Source organism: Polyergus mexicanus, unplaced genomic scaffold, assembly GCF_030449975.1.
Source record: "Polyergus mexicanus isolate NDT 795.1 unplaced genomic scaffold, iyPolMexi1.0 SCAF_9, whole genome shotgun sequence".
Lineage (NCBI taxonomy): Eukaryota > Metazoa > Arthropoda > Insecta > Hymenoptera > Formicidae > Polyergus > Polyergus mexicanus.
In genome coordinates, this window is record NW_027223329.1 from 398,196 (window position 1) to 420,222 (window position 22,027).

Here is a 22,027-nt window from a genome sequence, read left to right on the forward strand (position 1 = left end):
AAGCAGTGGTATCAACGCAGAGTACTGTTTGACTAGATGTATCGATTTTTCACAGCCGTATCTAATATTTATATATTTATAGCATTATATCAGATTCAAAGTCACAGTAATTCATCGTGACTTGCAATTAAGTTGCTAACTTGCCGCATCACGAAGAACGTTGTGTATCATACTTTTCACAATGTTGCGTACTGCAATAAATCAAAGTGCCCGAAATTTCGGTACTAATGTAACTTGCTCGATAAAATGCAACCGATTAGAGGGAAAAGTCGCGATCGTAACAGCTTCTACAGAGGGGTAATATAAGAAAATCATATTTGAAATTATAACTCGAATATTCTGCACACACGATATGTCAATGTCATTCTAAGAAGAAATTCTTATGTCCTTGCGAAAATTAGTTGTATAACATTTTGAATATACTATGCTTAGGTTATGCTTTGAACTTCCACAGAATAGGATTTTCCATAGCGAAACGTTTAGCACAAGAAGGTGCTAAAGTAATGATCAGCAGTCGTAAAGAATCGAATGTGAAAAAGGCTGTAGAAGAACTTCAAACCGAGGGATTACAAGTTGCAGGTACTGTCTGCCATGTGGGAAAGACAGAAGATAGAAAAAATTTGTTTGAAAAAGTAAGTTATAACAAGTGCTAATTTTCTATATACATACATATATGTATATGCGTGTAATAATTTTCTTTTTTCTTAGGAAACTATGTTTCAATTTTTTGAACATATATATTTTTGTACTAAATTAGTATCAGTAGATTGTTTTATCATCTAAATATAATTATATATCAGTATATATAAAAAGTTTGGATAAAATTGTAAAAAATTGCAGACCAAAGCAAATTTTGGAGGTTTGGATATTTTGATATCTAATGCAGCTGTTAACCCAGTAGTTGGCTCCGTATTAGATAGCACTGAGGAAGTATGGGATAAAATTTTTGATATCAATGTCAAGTCTACATTCTTGCTTATGAAAGAATCTTTGACACTTCTTAAATGCAGTAAATCACCTTCTATTATTATCGTATCTTCAATTGCTGCATATGTGCCTCTTAATGTGAGTTTATTGAAAAAATTTTTGCTCTTATTTATATTAAAAGAACTTTATAATATGAAATTATCTTATTAATATATTTCCTTTTAGTTATTAGGTATATATTCAGTTAGCAAGACTGCTTTATTGGGTCTAACTAAAGCTACTGCAGAAGAACTTGCATTTGATGGGATTCGTGTAAACTGTATTGCACCAGGAATAATAAAGACTAAGTTTTCAGAACCGGTATTTTTCTATAATCGTTTCTAAATCGTTCGACCTATTGTTTTATTGAAGGATAACTTATATATGAATTTATCATGGTTTTAGTTGTACAAATCAGAGGACAACTACAATGTTGCTATATCACGTATTAATATGAAAAGACTGGGAACGTCAGATGAGATTGGAAGTGTAGCCGCTTTTTTAGCAAGTAGCGATGCTTCTTACATTACTGGTGAAACCATAGTGGTATCTGGTGGTATGCAATCAAGACTCTAAATTTACTTTATAACCATTTTATATATACTTTATATATTTTCTCTGTACTTCTAGTTTTGTACAATAATGTTAAGAAAAAGATTATTTTCTTATATATTTTTATATAAGTATACATGTAAAATATGATGCTTGAGTTTTTTTTTTCATATAATTTGTTTCGCAATTGTATACATCTTAGATTATATCAGTTTGATATATTCATATAAGAAATAATAATATATATCATATAATTGACGAACAAAATGTCAAATAATAGATAAGTATAAAGAGAGGAAGAAAACTAACCACATGTATATGTATATATGTACTATATATATATATATGATTGTATGTATGTAATGTGTGTGTGTGTGTGTGTGTGTATTTTTTGACAAATAATTGGACAGATTGTCGCTCTGTCGTTAAATGTAATAAGTTAAACTGATTTTATTTAACTTTAAATGCAATGAAAATATTTAAAAAAAGGATTTTTTGCGCGTTTTCTTCTGAAGGGACATTTTGTTGATCGACGTAAGGAGTAGAAAATTCCCGCGATACATTAATCTCATGACGTCACAGTGCAAAAAGCTATGCGCTTGATCTATTCCGAATTCTGAATAATGTCTTCGATCATCGTCGAGATGTTTCTCTGTCGCGAAATAATCTCGTAAAACAAGTGTTCTCTCCTAGAAATGTTACGTAAATTAAAAACACGAAAAATTTAACGCTTGTCATAAACAAATAATCGTTCGTTACGATCGGCCGCGAGTCATCCCGGCGGATCAAACGTCATTGAACACGCGATGACGACAGCGTTGACTGGCGACAGAAAACATACGTCCTGTGACGTGAATCGTCGCGTAATCGATTCGTTCGATTCGAGCTCTCGAGCTCCACATCGTCAGAAGGAGAGTGCCCTCTCGCTTCACTTTTATTTACCACACGCACAATATACACACACGCGCGCACGCACTCACACGGATACCCTCACTCGCGTGAGCTATAAACATGGCCGTCGTGCTTTGTGATGATGATTATCCGTGCCAGTTTGTTGTACGGCCGAGTGTCGTGCGTGATCGCAAATAATATGGATACGAGAGGTAGCAGTCCCGGAGACCCAGGTAACGATGACGACGTCGAGCATTCATCTCCCACCCTCTCCACCCCGGATTTCGTTCGTCGCGAATGCAGCAGTGACGATGTTTTGTACGTGTATCCCGCGTTCATTAGCAGCGTTATCGCGTTCACGCGTTCCGTTTATATATCACACATGCGTTTTCTATATTTTTTTTTTCCTTTCCTTCCTGTGAACGCGAAGGTGAGTGAACCTGTGTCGTTCTCGTACGTCATGCATTATCGTTGATTAATATAACGCGCCCATCGCACTTTATTTGTACTGTGCGTTTGCTGTCTTAACTTTGACATGTATGTCAAACGGAGAGCCGTGTAAATGTATATATATATATATATATATGTATATATATCTTTTCACACAGCATAATTTAATTCTTGCGAACTTACAGAGATCTTTTCGTGAACTTGTTTTCCTCTTATGTCCGGATAGTGATACCCTTTCAGAGATTCGCGCAAATCTGTTGCCATGCAATGCATTATCAATATGTCAATCTCTACTCCATTACTCGATCTTAATTTAAAGACCCGTTTACGCACTCAAACATATTTTCGCTCAAACACATCGGTGATAATTATTTTAACAAACAATATATACACATACAAATTACTTTAAACAATTTTTATTATACATTTTAATGCTTGTACTTACTTTTATTATGCTCTGATATAGTCAAAATTTTCGTTCAAAATAAATTAATCTGTTTATTTACTTATTGAATAAATTGCTCGAACACATTTGAAGAATAGAATAAAAATTTAATAATAATAATATATAATTCTATATAGCTGTCAGAATTGATGATGAAGTATAACTGATTAAAAGTGATTAAAAGGAAAGATAAATACAGATACATAATTAAGATTTATTTAAAAATAAGTTATAATAAATGAAAGATTATTATTTACTTGGTATATTATACAATATATAGATTATTTGTTTTTGTATTAAATCAAATCAGTTTGATTATAGCATATATTTAAAATTATGTTATAAAATATATATTGTATGAATTTTTTAATTTTGCGATAACTATGTCATGCCCTAACATTAAACTGTTATCAGATAAATTTATTTTAGGCTGTCGTCTGGGTAAGCAATGAATGTACTTCGTATTTTAACACCGTGTGTGTTGCAACGCAGACGCATAAGAAGTATAGATAGTACCGATAAAAGGGATTCTTGGTTTATGAGAAGACAGCGTGGAGATGCCTCTCACATGACACATAGAATGGGTGCTTCTGCATCATCAAGCATCACCAACGTAGGTGGAGATTCAGTCCAAGCAGCTAGACTCTCAGCGTCAAGTAGTCCAGAACAACATGGCATTGCAATTAGGTACATTATCAATATCTTATATAATTCATTGCTATACATTACTATTCATTGCTATTGCTTTTTAAAAAACATAACTATAACTTTATATAACTTTATATTTAATTATAATTTTCTAAATAACAAATATTTTATTTAGCTTACATATTTTATATATGATATGTCTATATAATTTTGATTAATGACTATTTTAAAATAGATCCAAAATGAGAAACGTAAAAAGATATATAATAAAATTAAAATTTATATATATATATATATATAAAAGAAATACATAATTTAGAATATATTATATTTTAAATCGAATCTCAACATATAAATAAAGAAAGAGAATTATTCAAAAACGAAAGTTACAAATGTGATCGCACATCAAATTTCCTATAGTTGTTTATTCATGTATAGAGAGAAAAAGAAGAAGATGACAGGATTTGCAACGTTACGCAAGAAATTTATTAGGAGACGCCGCTCTTCTAAAGCATGTGATCATGGTAGAATTATTAGAGATTTGGTGTCCACGTGGAGTCACTTGGAAGCAACAGCTCTACTTGAGGAATATGAAGCATTAGCCGCATTGAAAGATCTTCATGTTCAAGCTGAACTAGCTAGACCACCGGCTGCTACTTTCAAGCAAGACCTGTCAATGTTATATGATTACAAACATTGTTCCGATGTGGATCTTGTATATAGAGGAGCGTGCTTTCCCGTTCACAGAGCCGTGCTTTCTGCTAGATGCCCATACTTCAGGGATCTCTTGGCTGGTTGCCCTGGTACATAATTAATAATAAAACATGTTGTAATTTAAAATCTTTTTAATAATAAAATTTCTTACTTTATATAATAAATTCTTTATTGTTCAATATAAAGTGTAATGTTATATAAGACATTATTATTATTCACTTATGGTAAACATATTGTGTTAAAAATTGCAGGATATGGTGCTAGAATATGTTTGGAGTTGAGAACTCCGCATCTCGAAGTGCAGATGTTCTCAGCATTATTACGGTATCTTTACACTGGTGATATCTGCCCGCACGATGCAACATTAGAAGCGAATTTACTTCGGCGACTCGGCGAAGAATTTGGAACTCCAAATCCATTGGAGCATGATCTCAGATATTTGCTGGATACTGGCGATTATGCCGACGCCGCTCTTGTATTCACCTCGGACAGCGATTATCAAAGACCGGATAGCGGGAGTTCGGAATACGGATTTCGCCCTAAATTAGAGCTGCCATGTCATAAAGCGATACTCTCCGCGAGATCTCCTTTCTTTAGAAATTTAATACAAAGACGGACCAGATCGGGCGAGGATCATACAGAAAGGGCGCTCCATATACCTACTAGAATAGTGTTGGATGAAAGTGTAATACCTAAGCGATATGCTAGAGTCTTGTTACATGCTGTGTATCTAGATACCGTCGACTTGTCATTAATATTGCGAGGAAGTGGTTGCGGAAACAGCGCTGGTAGCTTAGGGGAGGTAAATATTTCAGTATTAAGCATGAGAATATTTTTTACATTACTTTTATACATTACTAATGTTTTTGTTTAAATTTATAGGTTCAAGCTCTAACACATACGGGTCGAATGCGACCGAGTCCCTTGGAAGAAGCGATGGAATTGTATCAAATCGGACGATTTCTCGAACTTGATATATTATCGCAAGGTTGCGAGGATCTTATCTTGGAGTATCTCACCTTGGAATCGCTACCGACTGTTCTCAAGTATGTTTTTTTATTACTGATCGATTCTCTGCAAATATTAGTTTGTCACATACAAAAAATTATGTTATATGTGCAGGTGGGGCAGTCAACCTCACGGATCAGCATGGGTGCATAGACAAGCGTTACATTATTTAAGGGAGGAATTTCAGCCGATTGCTTCGTCTTCGATTCTCCATCAGTTAGATCATATCCATTTAACGAATGTATTACAGAGTCATTTTTTACAAGCAAGCGAACTTGAAGTACTGCAGGCAGTGCTCAAATGGGGCGAACATGAATTAGTACGTCGAATGGAGGATCGAGAGCCTAATTTGCTTAGCCATACCGTGCACTCCGTGACCAGAAAGGGTATTAAGAAGAGAGATCTCAGCGACATCGAATTAAGGGAGATACTAAGCGAACTTTTGCCGCTTGTCAGAATAGATCATATATTGCCACCGAATAACGAAGCATTAGCACAGGTGTGTATATATATATATATATATTTTTTTTTTTTCTTGCAAAATATTTTAAATTATTCAAAAAAATTATATATCTCGTTAATACATTATGTTTAATAATTTCAGGCTATTAGGAGAGGACTGGTTTCAACTCCGCCAAGTCACATGATAGGAGACGAAAGAGATAATTTAAGAGTGAATGCTTGGATAAGAGGCGGGAAAAAGAACGGATTTTTCGTGAGACCAAGACTATTCATGCCATATTATGAAGAAATTAAGGTAATGCTAATCGTTTTTAAACTTCTAGGAAGATTTATCGATGTACATGTTGATGGATTATATTTATTGGTTATCAGTCTTTGGTGGAAGAACAGATGATCCAAGAAGCCGATTTAGTGAGATTACGGAGGCCGCGATACGTGGCAGATATACCGGATGCGCTGTACATGGTTGAGGAGAAACCAAGAGCCATGGGTACCGCTGGTGTTGATGTTCTCGCTGCAGCATTTCCAGGTATTACGACATTTAGTTATTACGCTATTTCATTATGTTTCGAAAATCTAAAATTGACATACTATAAAAACTTGGGTATTATATATAATCTCGACACGAAAATTTAACTTTATGTCGATATATAAGCTATATAAGAAAATAAAAACATTTTAACGATATCTTTAATTAAAAGATTAAAAGATAAAATAATAGATAGATTTAATTGATAATTGATAGAAAATAATGAACTTGATTGATTGTTGTAGTGCCAGATTCTGCAACGATGGCTGCAATGCTGAAACGAGAGCAGAAATTGAAGCAATCACCGAGCTGTCAGCGGGCCATAAGTTTGCCACTTTCTTCACGACACGAAATAAATCGGCAAGTGCGACTGCGTGTTGTCAGGGAATTCAACTTACCCGATACTGTGGCTGATCTTTTGGAGGTGAGTACTTTCTTTTCGTTACCGCTTTTTACTTTGCTTTTGATCTTAGGCAATTTATAATAATTTATAACAATAATAGTGTTAATAAATCGCGTAATATTAAAAACAAAAGAAAAAAATTACGTATATCTTAGATATATGTAATTATTCTACATTTTAATAATGTAGGTAAGCATATGAATGCAAATTTGCTGTTTTATTATACATATTCTATTATGAATATATAACCTCATTTAAAATAGAATCGTGTATACATAAGTTTTATTAAAAAATACTATTTCATAATTTACAATATTTACATGTTGGCATGATCAAGTTCTCTACTTCACGTGAATGAGAGCCAAAATGCGGCAAATATTGATCACATTTTTAGCACCGTAACAGTTAAATTGCATCTTTCGTGTGTTAATATTTATATATCATCTTAACAATTATTGACTTAGTTAAATATTCATATACAATATGTCATTCATATATCAATATAATCACTAGCTTTGGTCCTTAACATGTTTTACATTGTCTTAACATGTTTTACATGTCTTAAAAAATCTTCTCATCAATATTTATTTACAATTTTACAAATATGATCGTATGAAATGCTTATCAATTTTTTCTATTATTATTATATTATTTGGCGATTATTTTATAGGCAAACAAAACAATTCTCTACGAAAGAATTAATTTTTCAAAAGTAGTCTTTCGCTTCTAATCATTTCACAAGCCATCCCTTTCGATCGAATACAGATAAGATGTGGAGCATTTTTTGTTTGCAATTCTCGTCATTGATGCCACCCTTGAAAACGTTTTTGTCCGCCGTATCAGTCGATTCCGTAACAGAGCCACGCGCCGCTTGGATTACCTGCACCATCATGATGCATTGCTTGAATTTGATGGGAGCGCACTGATTTAATTGCTCCATAAACTGGCTCTTGGGAAATATGTTTGTGTTCACGTTTAGTGATTCTAAACACTCGATGAAAGAGTTGTAATATAAGTCAATCATGTCGTCGAGATGTTCATCGAGCACCTCTTTCCGGGAACTCGATATGAGGAAAAATACGAGATCGTGCACGCCGTAGTCGTAGATCGTCAATTGAAAGTCTACAATTTTCATATTAATCGGCTTGTCTGTTTTATCATATTTGAACAGCATATTATTTACCCAGAAATCGTTGTGTACCAGTGTCGTCCAGGGTTCTTTCGGCGTTATGGTGATGCGCTTCGCGTACTCGAGCGTCTTCTCGATCTTGTCCAGATAAAATTCCGCCTCTTTCATGTTTTTGTAATCGTTGTGCGCCTTTTGTACCATATTCTTTACGCAATCTTTTGCATCCTCGTTCACGATGTATTCAAGAACGGGCAGCACCACTCTTTTGAAGAAATCAGGCTTCTTGAGCTTCAGGCCGATTGTTATGGCATGCATTTTGGCTAAGTGACTGATCGCAAAATCCATGTGCACTTTATCTAGACCAAGAATGCGATCTTGCGTCGTATAATCGTCGTCTTTCAAATTTTCTAAAATGATTGCAGCTTGCTCATCGAAACACTGCGCATCTCGTAAGCCTAATCTGCCGCATAAGAATCGCGGTGTGATGACGCTTAGAGCCTCTTCAGGAATTCCGCTTTCGTTTTGTAGTTTCAAAAACTCCGGCGCTACAATGCTGTAGAAATCCAGTTCTTTCTTGAAAGTTATCGGACTGTCAAACAAATCTAGCAAGTACTGTGATTTTGGTGGTAACTTGACAACCATGTTTAAGGTTCTCTTCTTGCCATTTTGTTCGGCATTGACAGTAATGGCTAATATCTGGCTACCGAAGTTTTCTCCGGGATCTGTTAATTGTTTCCACTCCGCATCGTATATTTGAAAATCTGGACCGTACGTTTGTATTAATAATGTATCTAGATTTTTAACAGGAAGCATGCTGATCGATGATTGCGTTTTCCTAAAAAAATTTCATATATCAATGATTATCTCAGAAAAATTAAAATGTCGAGACCATTATATACATGTCAAGATAAGATTATATACACATATTATAAAATAATTGACATACATTGTACTTGGAAATTGGAGTCAAGTGTTCTTTGGCACAAATTGACCGTTCTTTAGTCGTCACTATCTCGGAGCTCTAGCTAAGCTGTAAAATAAATTTCTCTTAAATTAAAATTCGCTTAAAGTTAGCTATATAATTTTATTATTTATTTACAAGTTTGATATTTCTACTAAAATTCCTTAATTCTTAATATTGTATTAATAAAACTTTTTGATTGGATTGTTTGAATTAAATTAAATTTAATTTAAAAAAAGAAATTGTTACTCCAAATTATATATTAAAATGTAAGTAAACTGTAGATATAAAACTGTAGATATAAAAAGAATTAAATTTTAGAAATGATAAAACTCATTGAAAAATAAACAAAGAATATTAATAAATAATATAAATCCGAAAACTAAAATTTTAAATATTAAATATTTTAATTCATTTAACCATACCCTGTATTAGAAAATGATATTTCCAGAATTCCAACGTATGTATGCGTGTATATATCTCGGAAGAGATATGTGTTATGAATTATAGATTGTGTCATGATTCATGAACTTTGTGTTATTTCAGTTTGTTTTGAATACTAGAATAGTTGAAATTTATTATTGTGTTGTGTTGTCAATTTGGATCAAGACAAAATCTCGATCCGTTAACTTTGATTTTGATTTGAATTCAACAATAGTTGTAAATCAATGTTTCTCATAAATTTTGCGTTTTATGTCTCACTTTTCCTTTTTCGTAACGTGGCTTTTTCCATCTTTTTAAATAATAAGGATTAAAAGATTTTATTAAAATTTGCGTACAAATAAACGGTCGTAACTTTGAATATTTGCGAAATAAAAGCGGATTTTTGATGTGTGATTATATAAAAAGAATTATCAATTTACAAATTAAAAAGCTGAATATATATATATATATATATAATATGACCTCTAAAGCTCTTTTAATTTTCGGATATGCGTTTAATAAAATTTAAAAAATTTTTTAAAAATGACTTCTATATCATAGATACGTTTGTGACATCTATCCATTTGAAAAAAATCTCACCTTATCATTACACGGCACAATGACTTAGCGCTCGCAACTCTATCTTTGATATAAGAACATATATGTATTTTTCATTCGTTAACGTTCGCTCGCGTATCCAGCATTAACTGTCTTTGTAAAGCGTCGTGCTATTTTATATATCATGGAGAGAGAACGTTGTCAATTAAAACTGTCGTTCGCGACTACGACTCATGCAAATTCATCTTGTAGATAAGCATTTTTTTTATCGCTGCTCAGTAGATTACGCATTAAATAAATTCTAAAGTGTAACGGTTAGTAGTACGCACAAAAAAATTTCAAAGTGCAACTGTACTAGAATAAAAAACAAAAAAAAACAACGGGTTATAATGACCCGATTTTGCAGCATGAATGACGTGGCATCTCGAGGCGCAGTTCTAGTCTAAAGAAGAAGAACGCAAATGTCATTATTTGCACTTACATGGATACAATCGTGCATCGATAAAAACACAGTCGAGTCTTTCTGGCTTAATCAATCCAGTATCGCGGCTAAACAGTGCACGATCTATTTATATTGCATTCCTATAATAAACTTCGACTGTTAAGATAAATGTTGCAAAAGCAAAATTAATAAGTCCGTTTGTGATTAAATTGTTTCTAAATCCCGTGGATTTTTACAATTACGGAACAATTGCAGCTTTATTAATATCACGGTCATTCGGATTTGTTAAATCTATTATTTATTGCATAGCTAACGTTCTTTTTTTTCCTTTTCTAAAACAGTTTCTTTTTTTTTTTTTTTTTCTCTAATAATTGGTAATAATAGCGCATGTATATTTTTATAGATAATTGTTATATTTTATAAGATAATTGTTAAAAGTTAATAGTCATTCTCAGGATTATGTAATCTATTGTTAGCGAGGTGTATTTAATTAACCCTAGCGCCTTGTATAATTGCTCGAGTAGAGTCCGTAACGACACCGTGACGAGCACCGATACACGTATGTTACGTAATATTTTATTTCTAAATAAAATAATGGCGTGTGAATTTATTTTCGGAAATCATTCCGAAGAGAGATGTTTAGATTGCATTGTCATTGATACTTCTTCAGTATTGTAATAATATTTTTTTATTTACTTTGTTTTTTCTAACTTATTGATATTTCGCGGTATAAATTATTTTTATGATAATAAAAGTAAAAATCTTTGCGAGAGATTAATTAATGAATATGATCTGTAAGTTGATATATCTCATTGAAGTGTATAAATAATTTTAAAATTGCTATTCAATATTAAAATAATTATTTAATTTTTCAAGTATATTTTTCTATATGAGAGTATTTTTTTCTCAATTTAATTAAAATAATAAAGATATGTTGAGAGTTTGGCCGATATATATTTAATATTCATAATCTTCATGTCTAGTTGCGATAATCCGTCAATTTGACGCATTCCCATATAATTGCCACGCCACTAAGATATTTTTCTTTGTCTTATTATTCGTAATAAAGTTTGTGTGAGTGTAAATAATTAACTGGGAAAGATACATTATTGATACACTATTGATAAACTATTCATACCGTGAATCCCTCTTGACATTTTATTGATTTAACGATGATTAATAAGTTACTGGAAGATAAATGTAGCATACGAGGAAATTAAATGAGACAAAGAGGGGAAAATGCTCGGGGCGATTTCCTCGTTCTCATATATCAATGTAAAATCGTACAATCGTTTGCGCTTTTTCTATATTTTAGTATGATGCATGTGTCATAATAATTGGTCAATGATCATAGAAACATACATTAGATTTGTAGTGATTATGCTTTACTAATAGGCTCGATCACGCCTCTATTCCGCGTATGCAAACGCATTTACATACGTTCTTAACGCGGAAGCTGTTCTATGTTGGATTATGCGCGTTTCAGGTTCTTATTCCACACATTGACGGATATTAGACGTATAGTGTTACTTAACTTATATCTTGTGCTTCAATGCATAACTATTACTTCACAGGATGCCCCAGATCCCTTTCTCACACTTTCTTCTACCTATGGATTTCTAAACCAATTTAAAATCGATTTATCTTAATCGATAATCTTACTTCGCGCACTCTCCTTCCGCGATATTTATTATATTAAATATTTTTCTAATCGTGTACATATTCCAAATTAAAATTCAGAAATTCTTATGATAGAATAGCACATAATATTTTTTTTAACAATAATTTTTGACATATAGAGCCGATGCTTCTCCGGATGTAATCAGAAGCAACACGATATTTGTTAAACAGGCTTTAAAAAAATTATCATATTTTTTTATAATAATATGTAATTGTACTAATTATATAGGATTGAACGGAAAGTTCGTTCTGTAATTAGGACTATCTTAAACGAACTATCCTTGAGATATTATCAACGATAAATGAAAACAAAAACTTGGCAATCGATATCTTTCGCAATAACTTTCCTCATGATTATATAATGATTGATTTTGAAGGATTTTATAATTCTTTAATCGATTTCCTTGTTGCATCATCATTGCACGTGCATAAATGACTACCCGATCGAAACATGACACAATGGCAACCGTAACAATAAACAGATGTCGCGAATTAATTCAAATAATATCTCAGACGGACTTGTGCATGCGAAACACGATTTCCGCAGCCACACATACGGCAAGTTTGACGTATAGAGTTGAGAACTTGGAGATGCGTTCAGCGTTCGGAATATCTTAACATCTTTGGTACCATTGATAATATGTTAATTTTTCTTCACGGACTTTGAGATTATACTATAATTTCATACAGAAAAATAGACACGACTTGCGGTAAGAATTTAATAGAATTTAATAGAATTTAAAGAACCTTGAATTATATATTTGTGAGCTTTATTAAAAATTTTCTGACGTTTAAACAAATTATTTACGCGTGATAGAGTATTTAATCAATATTCAGTTTTCTCACATTCGTATTTAATATAAATCTATTATATAAATACTTTGTATGTACAAAAATAATGGCCGTGAAACGAAGAAGTAATGACATTAGTTTGCTTAAAGCACTAGAATTGAATTTTAGATCAATTGAACGCATTCATAGATGAGATATATATCTTAAAATAAAAAACGTGCCTTATAAAACTAGGATTATTATCAAACATTCGTTATGATAACAAATTACATTTTCTAAAAGCGATTAAAATAACAAAATTATAGGTAGAGATTTAGTTATATGTCGAGCACACGAAATACGCTTACAAGGACGAAGCTTGAAACGTTAAATCACGTTAAAATCGCATATTTTCATTTACTATTTATATCCGCGCTGACTCTATGCTATCAATTTTTATCATCCGAGCATAGTCCCATCTTTTTTAAATAACTTGTTCGATACTAAAATTATATCATTGCCGTTTCTATCGCGTAAATGCAAATAAATAACAATATAGATTTGCTATAAGCGTACGTTTTTTAAATACTGCAAGATAATGCAGCGATAATGAAAGGAACAAAACATCGACATTTTTGCGCGTTATGCAACTGCCATTTTAAGCCGCTGTTTATCTCAAATAACACGTTATTAAGTATTTCGTCTTATAATGAAAAGGCTTGAGAAACGTAGGAAGGTTCTCTCCTTCAAGCAATATTATTGAAAATTTTTGCGCAGCTCACGATATATATTAACGCAGTAATTATAATTTGTCTTATATAAATTCGCCAAACTATGTTCTAAACATACATCTTTATCTCTTATGCAGCGTACATTTATTATCCCAATTCTTTTAAGACACGAAGGAGAGATTCAGGTTTTTAAAAGACACTGTCGTAATTTTGTTATACAAATCTTGTAAGTATTGATCAGAGATGCTGCGTGAAGAATCTTGGCCGCCAAAATTTGCTGACGAGGTCATCACTTTTTGGCAAGCACTCTCGGCATCACTCTCTTTAAATTTCGTGGTCAGTTTTAAACGATAGATATATTTGCAAGAGAGAAACGATGATTTTTATTCCTATAACTATAAAATTAATACTATGTGTTTTTGATATATTTGTCTTAATGGTAGAGAATTGTAATTTTTTCATATATATTTTATTAATTTATCAATTGAGTCTAGAGTAAAACACACATATGCTTCTTATCTATTTGTTTAGAATTTTTTTTAAAAACATTTTTCTGGAGTGAACACAGAAGTCATATACCAATCTCAAATATTATTTATGAAGCACTTTTATAGAGTAAAAATAAGAAAATTTATATTTTTCATTAGTCATTTATCATCAGTTATATCATGCACGAATCAACGCTTCGAAAATTTTAATTAGCGGAACATCGCGTTTCATCCATTCTTGCATCTATATTTGTCTTAATAAGAAAATGTAATTTTTTGCATATCTTACTATTAATTGGAGTATCGTTTACCTTAATGACACAGACTGAATCGCAAGCGATGCAGCGATCGACGTGACAAAATGATCGTGCGCGTGATTCGAAACAAACACGTCGATGTCAAACTTTTTTTTTTTTTTTTTTTTGCAACCTTTATGCACTGCGATGCGCTGGTTTTGTACAACGTAATTCGCGCGACTGACGTTACGACGAGGCTCTTGTCGCTCTGTTTGACTGCTTGCTATTTCTCCCCCTTTTTCAGCTGCCCGATCTGTTATCTGCGTCTTCTAATGCGACATGGAATTAGACACGAGAGTGCGAGAGAGACGCGGAAAGAAAAGAATGTCGAGAAAATAACGATATGTAAGCGCTGCGAGATACGCACTTCATCTCATTTCAATGAGATGCAAACGAGTCCTCGGAAATGTTCTTCGTTAGAGAAATCGCGATTTTGAATAGTCGTGATATCGAGATTTTTCAATGTCAGTACGTCATGTATCTCATTTTACGACATATAAACTACAAAAATATGGATTAAAATAAAACAGCACAATTTATGTTGTGAGAATTATTATTATTTTTTTTTTTTAGATTAAATATTTAATATTCGAAATATTTTATTTCTTTCTATTCTTTCCTCTTGGAAAAAAAATAAAAGTTTTTCTTTTTATTCTTTGCAAAAATAAAAATTCGTTATATATTATAGAGCAAATTTTTGCCCATCTCTTTTATTTTGCTGTTAAAAGTTTAAAAATTTTTGATTTTTTTGATATATATATATTTTATTATTATTATATTTCTATATTTTGTTGTAAATATATTATACTTTTATTTTAATATTGCAATTTTTTCTTTAGAATTTCTTTGTTGACTCAGTTTTATCAAAAATAATCTATCACATATATTTCATTTTACACATTGAACGAGGTTATATGATGATAATACACGTAATATCGCATCGGGGTGATAAGCGAATGAATCATGTGAAATGACATTGCAGTGCTGTCAATCGGATGAAATGCATGCAATCTGTTATAATACGTTGTATAGTATTATGCATGAATAAATGCAGATATGTATTATTAAACACATGCAGCGTATTGCATCATTGTAACTTGGATGTATAACGGGTAACAAGATGCGTACAAAAAACAAATATTATCAATATAAAATTGTTCGAATCATATTCTTTCATTAAAAAAAAAAAAAAAAAAGAGGAAAAAGGAATGTACAATGTAAACAAATCGGATTTAATTTCAAACTGCAAGAGAGATGTAATAGTTATTTTTAATTATATCAAAAATTTATTGGAAAGAGATGGATTACGCAAAAATATTAATTAATATAATTTTTATTATGTCGTATATTTTTTTTGGTTTTAATATTTATTAAATAATATATGGTATATTATTATGGATTATAAGAAACGCTCTTATATATTTCTACAGAATTTGATACAAAGAAATTATTCAATTAATTTTTCATTACAATGTTTAATATGCATTTTTTGATAATATAGAGTTATAGAGAGACAAGCAAAGGATTTTTTAATACACATTTGCAAATGCGAAACATTATATACGATTTGAAATTGTACACGTTAAGACGTGGCGTTAATACTATGTCACTGTCAACACTATGTTGATCTGTATAGACAATGCATTATCGTTATTCACGTGCGATGATGTAACGTATCTAACGTATGAAAACAACATTATATACGTATCAGATGAATTCTGGTAATTGTTTTGATAATTTGCTACACTTTTGTATTTCCTTGGATCACTTATTTTTTATTTAGATAATGCGAGATAAAAAGAAATCTCATCATGCTGCAGTTTGCAGCACGTGCTACGTTATTTATTTATTTATTTATTTTTTTTTTTTTCCAGTAATTTATCGGCAGCGATCGATTCACAAGGAAAACAGATAATTATTTCGCCGATCTAATCAATTGTTATTCATGTTTAATCGAAATCATTTTGCTTACGTTTTTGATTCTAGATAACTTATTAAGATTGAATAAAAAATACAAGTCAATATACATCATTAAAATAAATATACTAATTATCTGTCATCAAACATTAAAAATTTTCTTTTTTATAGCAACATTTTATCATTAAAATTAAACTATTATAATTTATAAAGATAAACTTTAGAAACAATATAAAAGATCAAACTCTCTCTCTCTCTCTCTCTCTCTCTCTCTCTCTCTCTCTTTTTTTAAAAATATTATTTTATTTAAATGAAGCTATTTAAATAATTTTTTTTTATCGGTCTTAATTTGAAATGTGTTTATCATTTTTTAGGATTAATTGCTCATAATTAGTGTTAAGTATATAATTCTCATAAATTATGTGTTTTACACACACAATACTATTTCTATCATTATTTATATAATTTATCCCACACACAACCCGTCGGTATTTTTATGATAAGATTGTTGTTTGATACGTAAACATTATTCTAGGTGATATCACGGTAATACGTGCAGAAATTCATTGCATTTTACGTTGATATCATCGCTTGCTTACATTTGGATTCACACGACATAATATAATGATTTAATATCTTCCTGTTTGGCAACTTGTCATCCATAAGAACGTGACGGTCAACTGAAAACAATGACAAAAGGAAAGGAAAAAAATACAGCATAAAAATCACGTGTAACGAAAGGAAAATGCTTCGTCATGAGTATTTTTCGTTCTTGCGTCCATTAAGAAGAAATTTACGCGCATGTAATTTTGAGAATCGTTCAGGTGTGGGAAGATTTTAATGGAAAGAAGGGAACCTGAGAAGCCCCAAGCGTCAATTATTGTGCGTGAAATAATCACGCATTCATGTTTGTTAATTTACAGCTGTCTATAACGTATGCAAAGCATCGCTCTTCGATCACTATACCATATATTGTATATGTGTTACATGTATATTCCTCTACATGCAACACATGTGAATTAGGTCACGTTTTATTTCGGAAGGGTAGAACCCTTCCTCTCTATCTATCTCTCTCTCTCACGATAGGGATTCATTTCTATCAATTTGTTTCTATGCTCGTCCCGTGTACTCCCGGTCAATCGACTCTAATTCTCGCGCTAAGCATCGTCTATTTATGTCATCAGCCTCGTTTTATTCGACACTCGAGATCGCGGTTCTCGAGATAATCTGCGGATTCTGTACCGTGTACGTTTCATAAACCTCTCCGCTCCAATTCCGTCTTCCTTTCTCTCCCGTCGATATTATTCCCGGCTTTTAATACATCTTTCATTTAGCGGACGGCGCGCGATAAATTGTCCGCGTATCGATTTCAGAACACAGCGTCTTACAGTATAAAAGAGCAAAACGAGCAGAGGATGACAGATATAGAGGACATTGACTCGCCGGGCATGGGTATTCGTGTGAGAACTACCGCCCCGGTGTGTTACGGGAGGAACATGACATTTCCTCGGCCGACTTCGTCTTACGCACATAGACACGAACTTCCAGCTATAGTGACCGAGGGAGAGAGCTGCAGACTTCTGGCCGAGGTAAGGGACGCGATACGCTCTACACATATATGTTCATACCGATATCTCACGCGGAGAGCAATTTTAATCTCGTATTTTAGGCTCGGTTGTGCTCTTAGATCCCAGCAACTTTTTTAATTAAATTCCCTTTGTTCGCCTTGTGTACCGTTGGCTGAGATTATAATCTAGTAAGAGAGGAAGATTGCTCCAATCGGTCTAATTTAATTCGAGCTGCGCTGGCGCAATCGAAACTTTCTTAGCTTTTTTTTTTTTATTGTATCAACGTTCGCGATCGCGAAACCTCACGATTAATGGCACGTACTGATCGAGAATCGGATTAGATGCGAGAGACGGCTCTCATTTCTCGTTCGCAGCAACAAGAGGCCAACTCCTGCAGCGATGGCCAGTTATCGGGCGTAATGCCGGACGTAGCGATGGCGACGGCCTCCTTCGGCGCTTTGCATTTAATCGAGGAGCAGGAACTGGAATTGGATCTCGGTGACGGGGCGTCGCACCTTTTGCCGCATATCTCCCCGTCGAGTGGCGGAACCATCGAGGCCCATCGGTCGTCGCTTCCTCATCAGCATCAAAGACATTTCTCTGGTCCGCCACCACCACCTTATGTGTATCATCGTGCTGGCACTGCCTTACCGAGGTTTATTTGAAATTTATATACAATATGCGGTAGGAGCGAACAATGTGGCAACTACTGATCTCCCCCTCCCTTCTTTCTCTCTCTTTCTCTTTCTCTCTCTCTCTCTCTCTCTCTCTCTCTCTCTCTTTCCCTTTATCGTCCCTTATTATTATATAGTCGTTTATCGTATCGATCAAACCTTGTTATTGCGGGTACAAATTTATTACAAGGATATAATTGTATGTACATTTTATTTAAAGCAGACTTGAAAAGAAGATGGGAAAATGCTTGGTTTAAAAGTAATCTTACTGGATTCCCCTGGGGGAGTCATACGTTGTGAACACGCGAAAGAAATATGCTTACGAGTACGGTGCCACTTCGCGAACGTATACGGTGTATACAGAGAAGTTTCACCGCACAATATATAAATATATATATATATATATATATATATATATATATATATATATATGTATGTAATAATTAACAATAAGTGCAATCGTACGAGACAAAAAATTGCGATTGTAATTTATACATATAAATTATGCAATCGTGATATGTGTATGTGGGTGTACTTATGCGTGTGTGTGTGTATTGTGCGTATGCGCGTGTATGCTCGGGGGAATAATGTGTATTCACGATTCCGGAGACTGTCAAGACTGTTTAACAAGAAAGTTTCCAGATGGGAAGAGTAAAAGTAATACAATGTGTAACGAAATGTATTGAATAAATCGCGTCTTGTGTGCTTGCAGAGCACCGTCCTTACTCTACATAATTACACGACAGAGGAGAGTGAAAGTGTATAATTCTTTGTTCTTGAATGGCGGGTGAACGCGCGGCAGAGCAACTTATACGCGAATGGAGCCGCGAAGCGGCTTGATGACATTTTACCGCACATGTGAAACTTTTTAATTTTTCTTCTCTTCTAGGGCAGTTTCGATGTATGCGATGGGCTATAGTAAGACTGTAAGTATACAAGAGAGAGAGAAAATCCAATCGATAAAACATATATCGCGCGCTTAGAGATAACGTCCGGGGCGCCTCTGGTCGTAAAAAGCGTGCGTGACGTCCACGATATTTAATGGGTTAATTAATTATCGCTAAGTATGCCCGGGTGCATGAGAATTTTCTAAGAAAAAATTTTCCATGAATTTAAATGTAACGCCTCCACACAATACCGGCCTTGCCTGCTCCGTCGCTCTTGATTCTACTACATCCGCAAATGGGATACGTGCGTGTATCGGGGTGATCCAGAAGTCGCGTACTATCTGCAGATATTCTACAAAGTTAATTATAAAAAAAATTAAGTTCTATTTCCGAGCTATTAATATCGTATTACGCGCGATTGAATCTTGAAAGTTCTCGGCATACCGAGTTTATAATAGGGATGAGAGATCTCTTATATAATTTCAAGAGGCATTTCACTCAACAGAATTCTAAATTTCTGATTTCGAAACAAGTAATTAGAGGCAGTAATTGTTAAAGTAATAACAATTGAAGATTGAAGAAATGCCACATCCAATTAAACTCTCGCACATTCAAATTCGTTAATCGAAAAATGATCGACTACAGTTTTACTCTTTCGATTAAGAATTTTCAACCGAGACAAAAGTTTGTTTTTGGGTCATTGTGTATACGTCGTTTCGCAAAAGTCGTAAAATGTCAGACTTTATTTCAATTCCGTCATGTGTATGCCGTAGCAAAAACGCGTATTAGCCACTTTCACTCTTGTCGAAGTAACAACGATCAGGCGGAAATTAATTACTCCATAAAAACATACAGATGTAAGATTAATATGGACGAATAACACGACTATCCTTTATTTAATACGCGGCTCTTCTGCATCGCGTGACGTGTGGGATGTATTGTAATTATTATCATTAAGATATTCTCGATATAGAGAACTCGTGTTTAAGCACATATTCGAGGGATTCCTTTACCGTCCTTACGTTAGATACTTGAAATTATTATTTCCTGCGTATATATGTATATGTATACAAATATTATGCGTTCGTAAATCTCTCATCAAACGTTCAATTAATTTAATTGTATTATATGAATATTTTTTTGTTATATATGTCTTTAAAAGACGCATTTCGTTTCTAAGCTGGAATGAAATTCGACGTTGTCGGCGATGATAACAGCGCCGACATAAAATGTGATATTATTCGAGAAAGTTCTTGATTCGATGATCATTGTGGTTTACAATATAAACCTTTCTCACAGACTTCCCTGCCCTGCGGATTAGAAAGATATATATATTATTATGTAAAATATATTAACTGTACGCGATATTCATAAGCTATTATAAATACCGATCGTCTGCTTTGTAAAGTGTGTCATTCGCCTTTACTATCTTGCGTATTCGTAAAATTATTGAGTCTGTCAAACGATATTAGATCGCGAATTCACGATCGTATCAAGTAATGTAACAAGCGTCAGTAGTAGATGAAATCCACGATCGAGAGAGAAGTTGGTGAAGTTATATATAATTTAAAATCAACTAGACCAACTTTTAAGACCAGAGTAAAAGAATAGTTATCACGTAGATAGAGATTAATACTGTATAGACTGAGGTATATCGCGAGAGTAGTATTTTGACATTCGTATAGTTTCGGCAAAAAAAGAAAAGTTAATTAAATGATACTTCCATTCGAATACTCACGATTCTTCTTTCCTTATCTCAAAATTGTTTATTTCTAAGCTATCAGCAATCGTTACGTTACGTTCGCCAAAAAATTCTCGAAATTATTTTATCTTTTTTTTTTATGATTCGCATAATAGATAGCGCTCGTTGGATATATATTTTAAAATAAAGTTTAATATATATATATATATATATATTTCAGAACGGAAAAAGAGGAGTCGCTATTTTTTATTCCTATGGCAATTCATCACTTTTTCATATAACTATTACACCTATTCAGAACGACGTAGAAATCATAAGACCTTTCCCATATCTTTATACGCGATATTAAAATAAGAAATGTATGCACAAGCGCATCATGTTTTAATAAAATAATACTCGAACACTAATGTATATCATATTGGTGCACGAGATATATATATCAGAGCGAATGCTCAAGGAACGTCGGAACGTTCTCACGCCATTGCTCACATCGAATTTATGTAAAAGCATTGTACGTACTCAGGGAAACGCGAGGAATATCGCAGGCAAAGTCCAGCCTCGCACTGTGTTCGCTTTTGACGTCACAATACCACTACGCTTACGCGCGTGCAGCGGATGGGCGGCTGCACAGCATAATCCAGCATATAAAGTCGGCGATGACTTGTGTCGTTCAAGTGAAAATTCTTGTCGTTCGCGTAGAGGTACATTTTTGCTGTCGCATAAAAATAGGTT

At 33.2% G+C, this 22,027-nt stretch overlaps 3 protein-coding genes across 13 annotated transcripts; 2 read left to right on the forward strand and 1 right to left on the reverse strand.

Annotated features, from left to right (window-relative positions):
- Positions 1–71: 71 nt before the first annotated feature.
- Positions 72–1,693, forward strand: LOC138936570 (dehydrogenase/reductase SDR family member 4-like). Its single transcript, XM_070302092.1, has 5 exons — positions 72–297; positions 455–632; positions 841–1,065; positions 1,153–1,287; positions 1,372–1,693. The coding sequence occupies exons 1-5, from the start codon at positions 182–184 to the stop codon at positions 1,540–1,542; spliced, it is 825 nt and encodes a 274-aa protein (XP_070158193.1). The 5' UTR covers positions 72–181; the 3' UTR covers positions 1,543–1,693.
- Positions 1,694–2,031: 338 nt separating this feature from the next.
- Positions 2,032–21,459, forward strand: LOC138936568 (BTB/POZ domain-containing protein 7). 7 transcript variants are annotated; one of them, XM_070302084.1, is made up of 12 exons: positions 2,032–2,642; positions 3,734–3,991; positions 4,373–4,755; positions 4,918–5,468; positions 5,549–5,712; positions 5,789–6,173; positions 6,279–6,431; positions 6,527–6,665; positions 6,911–7,089; positions 17,838–18,053; positions 18,374–18,687; positions 18,930–21,459. In XM_070302084.1, the coding sequence occupies exons 2-12, from the start codon at positions 3,753–3,755 to the stop codon at positions 18,961–18,963; spliced, it is 2,757 nt and encodes a 918-aa protein (XP_070158185.1). In that variant the 5' UTR covers positions 2,032–2,642; positions 3,734–3,752; the 3' UTR covers positions 18,964–21,459. The 7 variants fall into 7 exon arrangements, with proteins under 7 accessions (XP_070158185.1, XP_070158180.1, XP_070158186.1 ...); XM_070302079.1 differs by having other exon boundaries at positions 2,034–2,642; positions 6,509–6,665; XM_070302085.1 differs by having other exon boundaries at positions 2,035–2,642; positions 6,509–6,665; positions 18,407–18,687.
- LOC138936569 (uncharacterized) lies at positions 7,277–14,754 on the reverse strand. 5 transcript variants are annotated; one of them, XM_070302088.1, is made up of 4 exons: positions 14,563–14,754; positions 13,882–14,158; positions 9,144–9,227; positions 7,277–9,032 (listed from the first exon to the last, which is right to left on the reverse strand). In XM_070302088.1, coding segments are annotated over exons 3-4 (1,236 nt in total). In that variant the 5' UTR covers positions 9,146–9,227; positions 13,882–14,158; positions 14,563–14,754; the 3' UTR covers positions 7,277–7,798. The 5 variants fall into 5 exon arrangements, with proteins under 5 accessions (XP_070158189.1, XP_070158188.1, XP_070158191.1 ...); XM_070302087.1 differs by lacking the exon at positions 13,882–14,158; XM_070302090.1 differs by lacking the exons at positions 13,882–14,158; positions 14,563–14,754 and adding an exon at positions 10,621–10,656.
- Positions 21,460–22,027: the final 568 nt, after the last annotated feature.

Excerpts from the sequence above, each read along its gene's own strand:
- LOC138936570 (XM_070302092.1), top strand. The coding sequence starts at position 182 with ATGTTGCGTACTGCAATAAATCAAAGTGCCCGAAATTTCGGTACTAAT. Across the intron at positions 298-454 it reads GTAACAGCTTCTACAGAGGG|AATAGGATTTTCCATAGCGA; the intron begins GTAATATAAGAA and ends GAACTTCCACAG. Across the intron at positions 633-840 it reads GAAAAAATTTGTTTGAAAAA|ACCAAAGCAAATTTTGGAGG; the intron begins GTAAGTTATAAC and ends AAAAAATTGCAG.
- LOC138936568 (XM_070302079.1), top strand. The coding sequence starts at position 3,753 with ATGAATGTACTTCGTATTTTAACACCGTGTGTGTTGCAACGCAGACGC. Across the intron at positions 5,469-5,548 it reads GCGCTGGTAGCTTAGGGGAG|GTTCAAGCTCTAACACATAC; the intron begins GTAAATATTTCA and ends TTAAATTTATAG. Across the intron at positions 5,713-5,788 it reads TCGCTACCGACTGTTCTCAA|GTGGGGCAGTCAACCTCACG; the intron begins GTATGTTTTTTT and ends TTATATGTGCAG.